This window comes from Zootermopsis nevadensis, unplaced genomic scaffold, assembly GCF_977971745.1.
Source record: "Zootermopsis nevadensis isolate Lab colony 2312 unplaced genomic scaffold, Znev_1.0 Znev_ptg000012l, whole genome shotgun sequence".
Classification (NCBI taxonomy): domain Eukaryota; kingdom Metazoa; phylum Arthropoda; class Insecta; order Blattodea; family Termopsidae; genus Zootermopsis; species Zootermopsis nevadensis.
Genome location: NW_028259144.1, coordinates 13,138,291 through 13,150,491, shown reverse-complemented (window position 1 = coordinate 13,150,491; position 12,201 = coordinate 13,138,291). Strand labels below are relative to the sequence as shown.

The following is a 12,201-nucleotide window of genomic DNA, read 5'->3' as shown; positions in this document are numbered from 1 at the left end:
AACAACAGAGAAAACCAACATTATATACGTAGGCAGTGAAGATGGAGTAAGAGGCTGAAATAAATTTACAAAATAGTAAATAATAGTGCAAGTACTGCCAGATGCTACTGTAAGACTCATGTCTTCATTATTATGCAGAACAAGCATAAAAGACATACAAAAGAATGCACTACAAACTGCAGTGATATGAAAACTAAATTGTCATAATGAAAATCAGTAAAGACTAAGAAATAGATTCACAGTTACCTGTCGGAAAAGGATCTACAGGGACAATGAATAAACAAAATACAATTCTCTTTTACTATAATCTTACAAAATGGATTCAATCTGGCTCAGGATAAGACTGACCTACACCTAGGCATCTGTGAACACAGTAATGACCAACTATTAAATTTTCAATGTGTTGCTCCATAAAAATTCAGATCATTAGTCATTATATTTTGTTATGTCTCTCAGAATGTTGGTTCTTCCATCCTTTCACTCTTATTTGTATTTAATTTACATATCATTAAACAACCACATAATTCAACAAACTGTCAATGACTGAGAGTTTTACTTATGGTCATTAAACTGAATACATATTTTTGTAATAAGACAACTGTAACCTGTAAAAAATACAAATTATCAAGTATGGAATACAAAGTGGGGGGACAGAGGACTGGATATGTGAGAGTTTGTCTCTGCTTTCTGTGGACTTAAAGCACTTCACTATTACTTTCATTCAGACTGTGCTAACCCAGAATCACACACAAATCCAATCTTCCTGTTCACTCACTGTAAAACCTAAATTTATTAGGTACTACATAATCATAAGTTGACATAATTAAGTATCTTACTTGAGTAACAGGTTTCTCTTCATCTAAACTGATGACACGAATAAATCTTTCTACTATATCTTCGTCATCATCAATATTAGGAACATTTTCTGTATTTTGGGGAAATGTAATCCACTGCATTCTGTTATTCACAAGCACAGGCCATCTCAATTCACGCTTCCCTTGGGAATTAGAATCAGTAGGTAAAACACGAGACTCTGGCTCATCACTTTGAGGTATTAAGTAACGAGGTGACTTTTTTAGTGTTGTAACAATATTCTCGGTCAGTTTTGTTGTTTGTGTTTTAAGACTGTCAAAGTTGTCTGTAAAACGAGTAGTTTGTACTCTCATATTTCCCAAGCTTGTCAGTGATTCAGACAATTTGGCTGAATGAGCCTTAATATTCGATAAAATATCTTCAAACATCACAATCCTATCTCAGATTTCTTCACACAGCAATAAAGACTACTTATAAACCTACTGACCTCTTCGGCAAATTTTGAGAACACTTAACCTGAAAAGTATATTCCTACTACAATCACCGTTTTAAAATATACTTTACAAGTAGCCAAACGCTTATATTCCTTTGCCACAAGCGGACTCAAAGAATTTGCTTGTACTTTTAACAAAAAAAATACGGTTAACCACACACTCACTACCTAGTTAAAAAAACATACTGCAGACGCTATTACAGTGCATCAGCGCATGCCCTACGTTCTCAGTTGTCATCTACACTGCTGCCACAGATATTCCACTGCTGCCAAAAGCTGCGAACCTCACCATTCCTCATATTCAAAAGCGGTCTGCTACATTCAGGTTTTGAAAAAAGTGTGGATAGAAGCGTATGTGTGGGACTCTAAATATTTCACGATTAATGAAAACCTAACAAAATTATCATCACATAACTCTAAGCAATAGGGTTTCATAATGAATGAAAGATAAATGTAAGCAATGAAAGTGTCAAAGCCCCACCAGACTTTGTTGACATCTATACTTGACGGTCAGGTTCTCACACCAGAAAATGGCCCATCAGATGTCATTTGGCCAAGAGGTTAGAGGTGATTTAACGTCAGGGCATTTCTGTAAATTATAAAAATTTCTGCTGTTGGCGGTAATCGAACTCCGAACGACTGTTTCTCAACCAGCAGAAGACAAAACACATCATGATTTTTGTAATGTGGGAATTTACTCCTGACAAATAGATTTGATGCGGCAAAGTTGGCTATTGTAACCTCATTATCATTATTAGTTCAATGTAAACTCACATTCTTACTTGTCAGTTTCACAATATTTTTCATCTCCATGATGGCATTAACATCTAACAAAATTTTCGTGTATATTGGTATTGATCGAATATAATTTGTAGTTCCTCATAAAGGCATCTATCCTCAGTTGGTGGATGCACATTCAATACAATATCATACCAACAGACACCTATTATATATGACATTCTGTTAACAAAGTCTTCTCTCTTAGCTGCTGATATGATCTCGTTACCCAGCAACTCATTTCCATAGAAGATTGTAAATCATCTGCTGGTTCAGAGCCACCCTTATCCCATCTGACCTGTACTCCACCAAATCTAACCTATATTTTGCTAATTCCCTTGATATTACTTTCAAAGAACCTAACCCATAGAGATTCATGACACTCCATGTTACAAATATCATATTCACTTTCCTTTGATTAGATCATTGCAAATAATCCATGCAAGTCTGAGGCACTGTTTAACATTTCGTAACATGATGATTTTTTACGATTGGGAATTATTAGCCCCCGGTCAACCCCCAACCTGGTGGATCAACTCTTGTCGGCTGTCCGTGATTGCTTATTCAAAATATTCGCGCCATGTTTGGAGGCCTTCTCCTGCATCTGTAACCTAACAACACGCCATGCAGTTATGACAACGGAGTCACTTCACATAGCGTTATAAAACCATGCATAATTATATACAGCAGAAGACGGTTCTTTGGTGTGCTTGCCGGACGGAAGTCAATCCCGGACGACGCATCCTGTTGAATGGATGTGTTCTTTAAAAACTTCTGAACGAAGAGGCGAATTTTAATTAAATTAAGTATGGAGGTCATGCCAATGAACGTTGCTTCATTAATATACTGGGGATACTTGGACGACCCGTTCTTCAGTGCCTTGAGCATCTGCGGGTCCCAACTTTTCGTTGGTTCGATCTATAGACATTCGGTAGGACTCCTTGGACGAGGGATCGGCCCGTCGCAAGGCCTCTACCTGTACACAGGACAGCACAACTCAGAAAAACGATGAAAAACTTCCATGGCTTGAGTGGGATTCGAACCCACGGTCCAGTGACCAAGCGGCTACTGCGGACCCCTCATTAATATACAGGTTTTATTGTAATTTTAAATCAGTAATTTCTAAAAAATTGAAAATCCAACGTTTCGGAAGATGGGTCTGCTTCCGTCTTCAGGTGAAATAGGAAAAGGGCAAAACCCCATTTGTTGGCCCTCTGGTTGAGCTAGCCTTGGACGTGTTCTTTTCCTTCTGTACCTGAAGACGGAAGCAGAATCTAGCTTCCAAAATGTGATTTTGTTTACAATTTAGACGATGGACAAAATTCGAGAAACGTTTTTTCAGATTGTAACGCACCATCATTGGAAACCTTCAGACTTCACCCATGTTTTCTTCGCTTTATATATGACAGCAATTTGAGATGAGACCGACACCAGTGCCTTTCGATGATGCGATCCTGAAAATCTGTGTCTAACACTTGTTTTTAACGTAAATACTGGCAATTTAAAAACCATTTTGTCTAAGAACATTGTTACTGTGCGATATATTTCTATATGACTATTATAACTAATGAAATATTGTGGCCAGACAATTAAAATCTAGCATAAACTTAACTGAGAATTAAAGACTTCACAAGATTGGTATGAACGTATTTTTGTGCGATGAATGACAAATAAGGGGACAGTGCCAACGTCTGGGGTTACGATTTGAAAATAAACAAACTAGCTTGCATTATTTGGGCCCATCGTAATGTATTAGCCAAATCGTAAAATATTGGTTTTACCAGATACCATGTAAGAGGTACTTAACGCGATTAAGAAAGATGAGGTAAAAGCATCAAAATAAAGGCGGAAACTATCAAAACCACGATTAAATATTTGATAGGTTAGTGACTGCAAAAGAATTCCTGCGTTTTACGGTACTTTGTGGTTTATTACCATGATCACAAGGGCTCTACACTGGGCACTATTGTGAGTTAAATTAATCCAGTCCACATATAATCTAAAGAATTCGCTTCAACACCTCGTCTAATTTTTAGTAGTTTCAAACATTCCACAGAATATTTGTTTGTCCATCAACACTACATCACTTATTCTTACAAGAAATGTAGAATTTCTTCCTAATCGGCTATCTTCATCAGAGGCAGAGGTAAATTAATAACGAAATGGTAGTGTGTTTTAACATTCTGCATGTAGTACCATGCATTTCATAACCAACAAACGTTGTAACCTCAGAATTTCGTACTTTCGGTATTTTGCAAATCAGCCAATTTGCTTCTAAGTTGCAGACACACGTAGATACACGACAAGCTCCATTTTAAACATCATGGAGAGCAAGCTTACATAAAATTACATGGAGTCTTGATAATTAAGATGGAATTTATGTAACGAAAAGTTTGATTCTCAAGAGGAGACCTTGAAGGTGATAGATAAATACTGACTATGCTTATATGAAAGTGCACATAACCTAACATCTCACTTACGTATTCTTCCAATGAACCAAGAGTCTCGTGGGAATCGTACGTCAACGTGTATAGATCCAAAACATAGAGCGTGTCTTTCTTGTACTGTCTGCGTAGAGTATTCTTGAGGCTCGAAGATTTCATAGCTTCATGAATTCTGACTGGTCACATTTTGTAAACACAAACTGTATCTAAAAGGCTGGCTCCAACGCAGTGTCGGTACTACTAAGGAGTAGTGTTATGGCGTGTACTTCCTTCACTATCGCCAAACCGGAAGGAAGAGAAAAACTCGTCACGTTTCATGAGGTCGGAGCGAGTCACTGTATAATTTTAACGAGGGACACACGTCGTTATTTTGTGGAACAAGGAAATGTACTTAATCGGGATTTCGGTGAAACTAACTTTTGTGGCATTTAAAGTATGATTTGGTGCAATCGCACTTTATCACAGTATGAACAATCCTTCCTGGGGTAAAATGAAGCATCACATGTTTCACAACATTCGTATGTTTTAGCTAGTTCAAAACTATGAATGAACAAGCACTGTAAATAATATATGAATATGGAAAATATTTACTGTCTGTAATTACGTATCTGCAGTCTTCAAAGACAAATGGTACGTCCGTAATACTAAAAAATTAAGAAAAGCAGGCCACCTTTTTACCAGCCCTAAAGACGGACGTGCCTCACGGTTTTAAAATTTATTCGAGCTAATAATATTAAAATATTAGCTTTTCTTCATAATACGAATTTATGCTGAATTATTAACAAATTCTAATTATAAATTATGTAATTACATGTCCCTCACAAATAACTCACTGTTGGAGATTTAAAACTCTAATATTTACTTAACGTTAATATTAATAATAAATACAAACTAACTTTACAAATCTACCTACAGACACTTCGGAATTGTAAGTTAATTACACGTTTAAAGAATCGTTATACATTCTAATATTGCTACTAGACGTAACTGCTTTGACTATGTTTTCATTCACCGTGTAGCAGCGATTCAATACCGGTATCCCAAACGTGGGGGATCGTGATCCTTAGTCATATCGAATGTGTAAACGCCTTGTCACATACGTAAATTCTTTATTTTTTGGTCTGAAACTACAGGGAAGACGCAATCCTGTTTATCCATTACCGGCTCCTGTATTTTCAACAGCGCGATCACAGTAAACATGAACACAGATGTTAAGATTCCTACTGAGCTCCGACGCAAGGCCCACTGGCTACAGACACAGACTAAACCCGCAATAAACGTTGATTTTCTCGAGAGTTATAACGACATACATCACTGCATTTCTGTGACGCTGTTTCCCCCTGATTCAAGAGAAAGTGTTCACAGCATAAAACTCGCTTCTCTGTCCATGACACCAGTGAAGCAGATTAAAAATACATTTCTTTATTCCACGCCATACTCTGTATATTCCAGTCAAAGACCAAGTCGCATGGATTGACCTCTTAATGCCAAAATATGAAGAAATAATTTCGAAATTACACAACTTTAAGAGAAGCGTAAGAAACCTGAGATCCACTGTTTCTTGCTGTGAAACAGATTGAAGGTTAAGTTGCGATTAGAGGTTTGTTTTTGATCAGGCAAATGAATGAAACCGTCATTCTAAATTCCTGTCAAATTAAAAATTTATTCCTGGCGGAACTTGAAAATTAAACCGTAATATGCATCGTATTTTCTTTTGTAGTTACGCATTTCACCATAAACGTATCAGCACTGTTTACATTGAACTCTGTAACATATAACCTCAATGTTATGTTGTTTTATAAAAAAAAACATTTACTAGTCTTTTGACCTAACGCCATGTAAAGTGTCACATGTCAAGCCACAAAACAATCATCAGTCATCACTGACACTCCAGAAGATAAAACACACACAGTGATAGATAGCTAACTCAATCCCCTGTTCAAGAGAATGTTAAGAATTTCCAAATTCACGTTGCACTATAATACTTTGAACAAGTTATATGAAACTTTCACAAACTGTTCTCTCGCTCTCACGAAACACTGCTAAGTGTGTACAAATTCTGATTAAAATATCTTATCGCTTGTATTGGGTCGGCTACAAGCGGACTTTAATTCAAAGTCTTGAGTGCCTTAACGAACCCATTTTACGCAGTCCAGCAACATCTTGTTAACAAGCAGAAGTAATCATTATCATCATTCACATTATCACTGTATTATACGTAATGCATTGGCGAGGATGGAAATGCGAGGCAAGCAACATGTATTAGTGACGAGAAATATTCGTAGTTCGCTGTTACTAGCGGCACTGAAACTGATTCACCGTTCACCCACCGGAAGTACGGGCACGACTCCCGCCGACATCAACAGTGCGTCGGCCGACCACGCAATGCAAGCACGACCGCAGCCTCATAAATTGTAGATCCTGTATCTCTTCTTTGATTCTAGGCACGTGTTCTACTTTAACGATGGAACTACTTACTGACGCGGAGAGGGAAGCAGCGATGGACGTAACAGGACAAACTACTTCAAAAGACGGTATTGGGCTGAAAACAAGATTAGGAAGGTGCACTGTCACTCCAAATATGTTCTACGTGACAATTTTTATGCCTTAGGCCAGTCATACACTAATGTGCTCCGAGGTCATTGTTGCACCTGAGGTGAGTTTCCCGGGACTGTGAAAAAAATTTTAGGCAAGGAATTTTTAGCCAATGCGCAATCACCAAAATGAAAGACTGCCTTTCATAGACTGTGTGCGACTGTTAGGCGGTATGTGTGTGTATATATATATATATATATATATATATATATGTATTTTACCTTAATAAGCATGGGTGGCTGTTATTCCGATAGGATCACGTTGTTGAAAATATGAGAAAGTACGCTGGTAGAATAGACAGCATTCCCTTTAAACGGATGCGAATTCATTATATGTACGTCCATGTTGAACTGTCAAATGTACACAAAATTGAGGGATTCTCTGTGCAATGCATCTTGTCTTGTCACATTTGTACAATTGCTTCCGTCGTTTACTCATCGTCAAAAATAACTTCGATAACAAATAACATATTTCGTCGCATTCGTGAAATTATGTACGAATTCGCGAACAGCGGTATGGCCTGATACCTTGGACGTAATTTTATATTGCCCTGTTCATCAGTTTTTTTCGCACCCCAATGAGAAACCTCCGCGAATTTTACCTGGTATAGCACCAAAACGGTGCTGACCCTCTTACAACTTAACAGACCTGGGATCTTCTCAGCAATCTTACCCCCTGGGGCACTGAGTTAACAACATGGCAAGACTCCACTTGTACTTCTGCTGGTTGTTTGTTACTCACCCGTCTCTCTTCCTCTCTCGCTGCTCGCAAGTGAGATTCGATAGCATCCAAGTCGATCTTCGGCATAGCCGTCTCTATGTTGTACACATCGAAACCACCTGCAATCAGAGAGGCGGAGGTTGTGTAACGATTTTGTTTCAAATGCAAATGCTATTCACCATAAAATGTTGGCGCGAATTTAAATATCACACGTTATAGCCACGGTGGTCTAGCGGTTAGGACGCTGGCCTTATAATCCTGGGGTCTCGGGTTCGATTCCCGGCGGTGCCCAAATTTATAACTTGTGTTGGGCAAGGCCGTGGTCTAGGCAACACGGAGTTTTCCTCCGGGAGCCTCCCCGGTTTCTCCGTGGCATCCCAACAATTACTCCATTCAAACACAGAAGAAGGCAATGGCAAACCACTTCTGGATCATCTGCCAAGAACGTATATGAACAGGTCCCAGTCCGAGAAAAGGATGGGAGGATCGTGTTCATATGGACCTGTCGTCAGACAGGAAGAAAAAAAAGAGAGAGAGAGAGACTTATTAAATCACACAGACAAAATATTATTCTGGAAATATTAGCAAACTGAAATTACTATTGCTCGCACGAACTTCTAAATGAAAGGTAAATAAGTACAAACCAAGACGTTTAGAAGCATAATGACATTAAACGTGGTCCTTAGGGAGGGTGTACTGAGCAAGCAAACTGTGATTCTGGAGAAGCGGCAGTACATTGGTACGAGAAAAGCTGTCCAACAGAACTGTTAAAACGGGCAAATTTAAAGACAGGCAGAACTTTAATAAAGAATAACAATTCATTATAAAAAGCGTGAATGAATAAATGTATCTTGCATTTTATAGAGCCCGTGTGTAATCAATGGACTGCGATGTCTCGAGTGGGATTGGATAAAAGTGGCACTACAATTCATTATGGAGTTGGTAAATAAGATAAGAGCCGGCCGAGAGCAAATGGACAGCAACGTAAATGCCATCGGATGTGGATAATAAGGGGACTTTGTCGATTGTTACCTTTCGATTTGGCTATGGCTTTGCAGTATGGCAGAGGACTCTCCTCTGTGTTCTTGGAAAAGACAATAAGTGCAGACACTACTGTTACTCTGTAACACACACTTTCATATTTCACCTTCTTCACTCTTACTTTGAAAGCCCAGTTAGAGAAATCTTTCTTCAGTTTACAATCGTAGTTCAGTTGGTAGCATGTGGGCCTACGGTGATCGCCACCCCTGTTCTAGTTCTTTTCTTAATCGGCATTTGCTAATGGCTGTGGTGACCCTAAAATTTTATTTGTTTGTATTTGTTTTCTTTTACCCCGACTCACATTCCAGAACGAGAGAAGCGAACTGATTTCTCAACCAGCTTTAGCCGAAATTACATTATTACTCAGTAACACCTATTTAGAATGCTCGATTATCAATCTAGCTACTATTTCTCACAGTGTTACGCAGAGGTGCTTGTATGTTTTATTTATTCTTCCACGGCGACAGAGTCCACCACAAAGTTTGTGTGCGCGAGACTGAAAAATCCCACTTTGTTAGAAGCGATCTGAAGCACAATAGACAACACAGATAATAAAGACAACAATCAGTTGCCTGTCGATATCCACAGAGTGAAGAACAAGTCATACATTCTCATGCAATTGAAGGCGAACCCTGAAATTCAAAATGGCGAGCAACATCTGTACTTAGGAACGAAGAGTTGAGAAATCAACTAGGCCCCCTTGTTCTGGAACGCGAATAAGGGTAAGAAAAGGAGAGTAAGAACTTGAAAAGGAGATTACTTTCCATGGCCTCCACAGCTTTACAGACCTGGTGATTAAAAATCAGCCTACTTGGCAACCGAACCTAAAGTCGCCCATATGGTAGCGCAAAAACACTACCAGCTGAGATACGGAGGTGAACTGAAGGAAGAATTCTTTTGCCAGACTTACTAGAGACAGTGCAGAAAGTGGAAAATAAAACTGTGTATTACAAAGAAACAATGTAACGTCTAAATACAGTATTTTAGCCAAAAATTCAGTGGAGGATTCACTACCTCACTGTAAAACCGAAGCTGAATCGGGGGGCGAATTGGTTCCCTTGTGAGCTGAATTGGAATAGACCACAACACGTTTCGGTCCCTCGGCAGCGCCCAATGCTGTACAGCCTTCTCACTCCGTCCGATGATACATGGTCCAGGCACCGCACGTCGTTCAAGATTAGATAGCACATTAACGGTACGCTCCTGGTAGGTTCCTGGGAAATACTGGAACACTTTCCACCAGTTGCTAAAATGCTCCTGGAACGCCAAACTCCATCAGCATTCCGGAGGAACCCGTAGTGTTCCCGAGGCCGAAGAGCAAAACTGTGGACTGCCACAGCCCCTAAGCGATGGAGAACGTTGTATTTTCTTTGTCGTGGGCTGTAGTACCACTTACGATCAGCCAATCTTCAGGCCCTGAGTCGACACTACTTGGTATCGAGATTGTATTCTCGGTCGATAGCGAGAAGCAATCAGAACATTTGTTACAAACTTGAGGAGCTGGTCTTTAAACATCAAGGACGAGTAAAGGCGTCCTGTGATATTTCTTGTTTAATCGAGGATGCTCGGAGGAAACCAAGTAGTCTCATGACTTTTCTACGTTTGGCTTTCTAGACGGTTTGACACAAAAGTCCGCCACTCCGATTACGGAAACGTTGTTTAAAATATACAAGTATAACGTCTGATCCTCGAAACTATTTGAGTTTGGGTTGACACACCGCTGCACACGAAGCATCTTTGCAGATCAATGCAGCTGTAATTTTACTTTGTCTGAGGAACATAATAACTTTGATTGTGTTTATAACTGCAAGAACGAGACAATACGTGTGGACTCAGGAATGGCTGGTGTCATTACGTCCACGCATCTAGAAGAGCAGCCACCACCAAGCAACAGGTGAATATCGATCGGCTAAATGGCGGAAATTAACGATTTCTCCTTGAACAACAACACGTCCTACATCACTAATAGGGCCCACAAGCTCTTGGAAATCAAATATCGAGTGGTCATCTCAATGTGCTACGATCAGCGACAACATTTCTACCAGGCTATGAATTCCGCTATTCCAGGGATCTTCCAAATTATCCCTCAGCCCGGGGTAAAGTGACAGACATTAAACAAGACCAATTCGTCAGGAGTATCTGAGAAAACCTAAAAACCAAGATGCTAACAACAAAGGCAGCACATTATTCTAAGACCAGCAGTGCTGAACGTACACCAAGCTGATGAAATGTTCTCAAGTACTTGATCGAAATAAATCGCTGGCAAGTTGGGACATTTTCTTTCGAGACGAACCTACCACAACATGATACCGGGGACTGTTCAATAACATATTCTTGTTTTTCACTGAGTTATCCTCAAAATAAATTCACAAAAATTTAAAGTTATCTGAAGTCTGTGTGACGTGACATATTGATCATACGTACCTATGACAGAGGTTGAACGTTCCCACTAGGAGGAATTCGCTATTGCTGGAAGCTGTTTCCCATTCACAGTTTCTAAAGAACAACGGACTCCTTGTAGAACATTTTCACCCAGAAGGATTTGTTGTGATATTAGAGTAAGCAGCTCACGCCTTACTAAAAACAACCGCTGTGTGGACGAACTACGTCATTTGTCAGGAATTTCAGATATGTACATAAAGTCAGTGACACCGGAGATTATACGAAAAATATTTATGTTTACACAGAATAATATTTATGTATTTAACATCATAATGGATTATTTTCCAAATTATAAAACAAATCGAGGAGCATTCTATTGTTTTATTTTACATATTTCTTCGTCTTACTCACTTGTCGGTTACAGAATGGAAAACTACAGGGTGGGTGGGAAGTAAGTAGGCATTAAATAATCGCTTTGTAGTGGAAATACAGAGGTTATAACCATTTCTCAATGCCTACTTACTTCCCACCCACCCTGTATTTCCGATGGGGAATTCGCAAGAATATGTTCGTAGCACACAGTCAAAAGATATAAAAGGAGTCAAGCGTAAATGATAAAAGTTTGAAGATAGTAGTTTGACTATCTTAATCAAGTCAGAAACAAAGCAAAGCATTTGGATGGCTTTTGTTTTGCAGTGGATGAGAATATGCTCAGTTATTAATCGTCATTCAAGACTTGTTTGTGTGCAGAGAAGTCGACACTGTGACATGACAAATTGAATTGCACTCTTCAGTCGCCATCCTAATTGCACGACCGATTTTTTGCTAATAGGATCCGTTTCGCTCTCGTTAATTTATTATACCATTTTCTTCGCATTTATTTTCTTTGTGGGTTAAATTGGCAAACAATGATTGGTAAATGAAAGTTTTCTGTTA

The 12,201-nt window shown here is 39.1% G+C and overlaps 1 protein-coding gene across 9 annotated transcripts in view; it reads right to left on the bottom strand.

The window, feature by feature from the left end:
- Schip1 (Schwannomin interacting protein 1) overlaps positions 1-12,201 on the bottom strand; it is a 123,522-nt gene that overhangs the window by 8,203 nt on the left and 103,118 nt on the right. For all 9 annotated transcript variants that reach the window (XM_022064421.2, XM_087347971.1, XM_087347972.1 and 6 more), the window contains one exon: positions 7,864-7,961. In XM_022064421.2, coding sequence (XP_021920113.1) covers positions 7,864-7,961 — 98 coding nt within the window. The remainder of the gene's footprint in view (positions 1-7,863; positions 7,962-12,201) is intronic.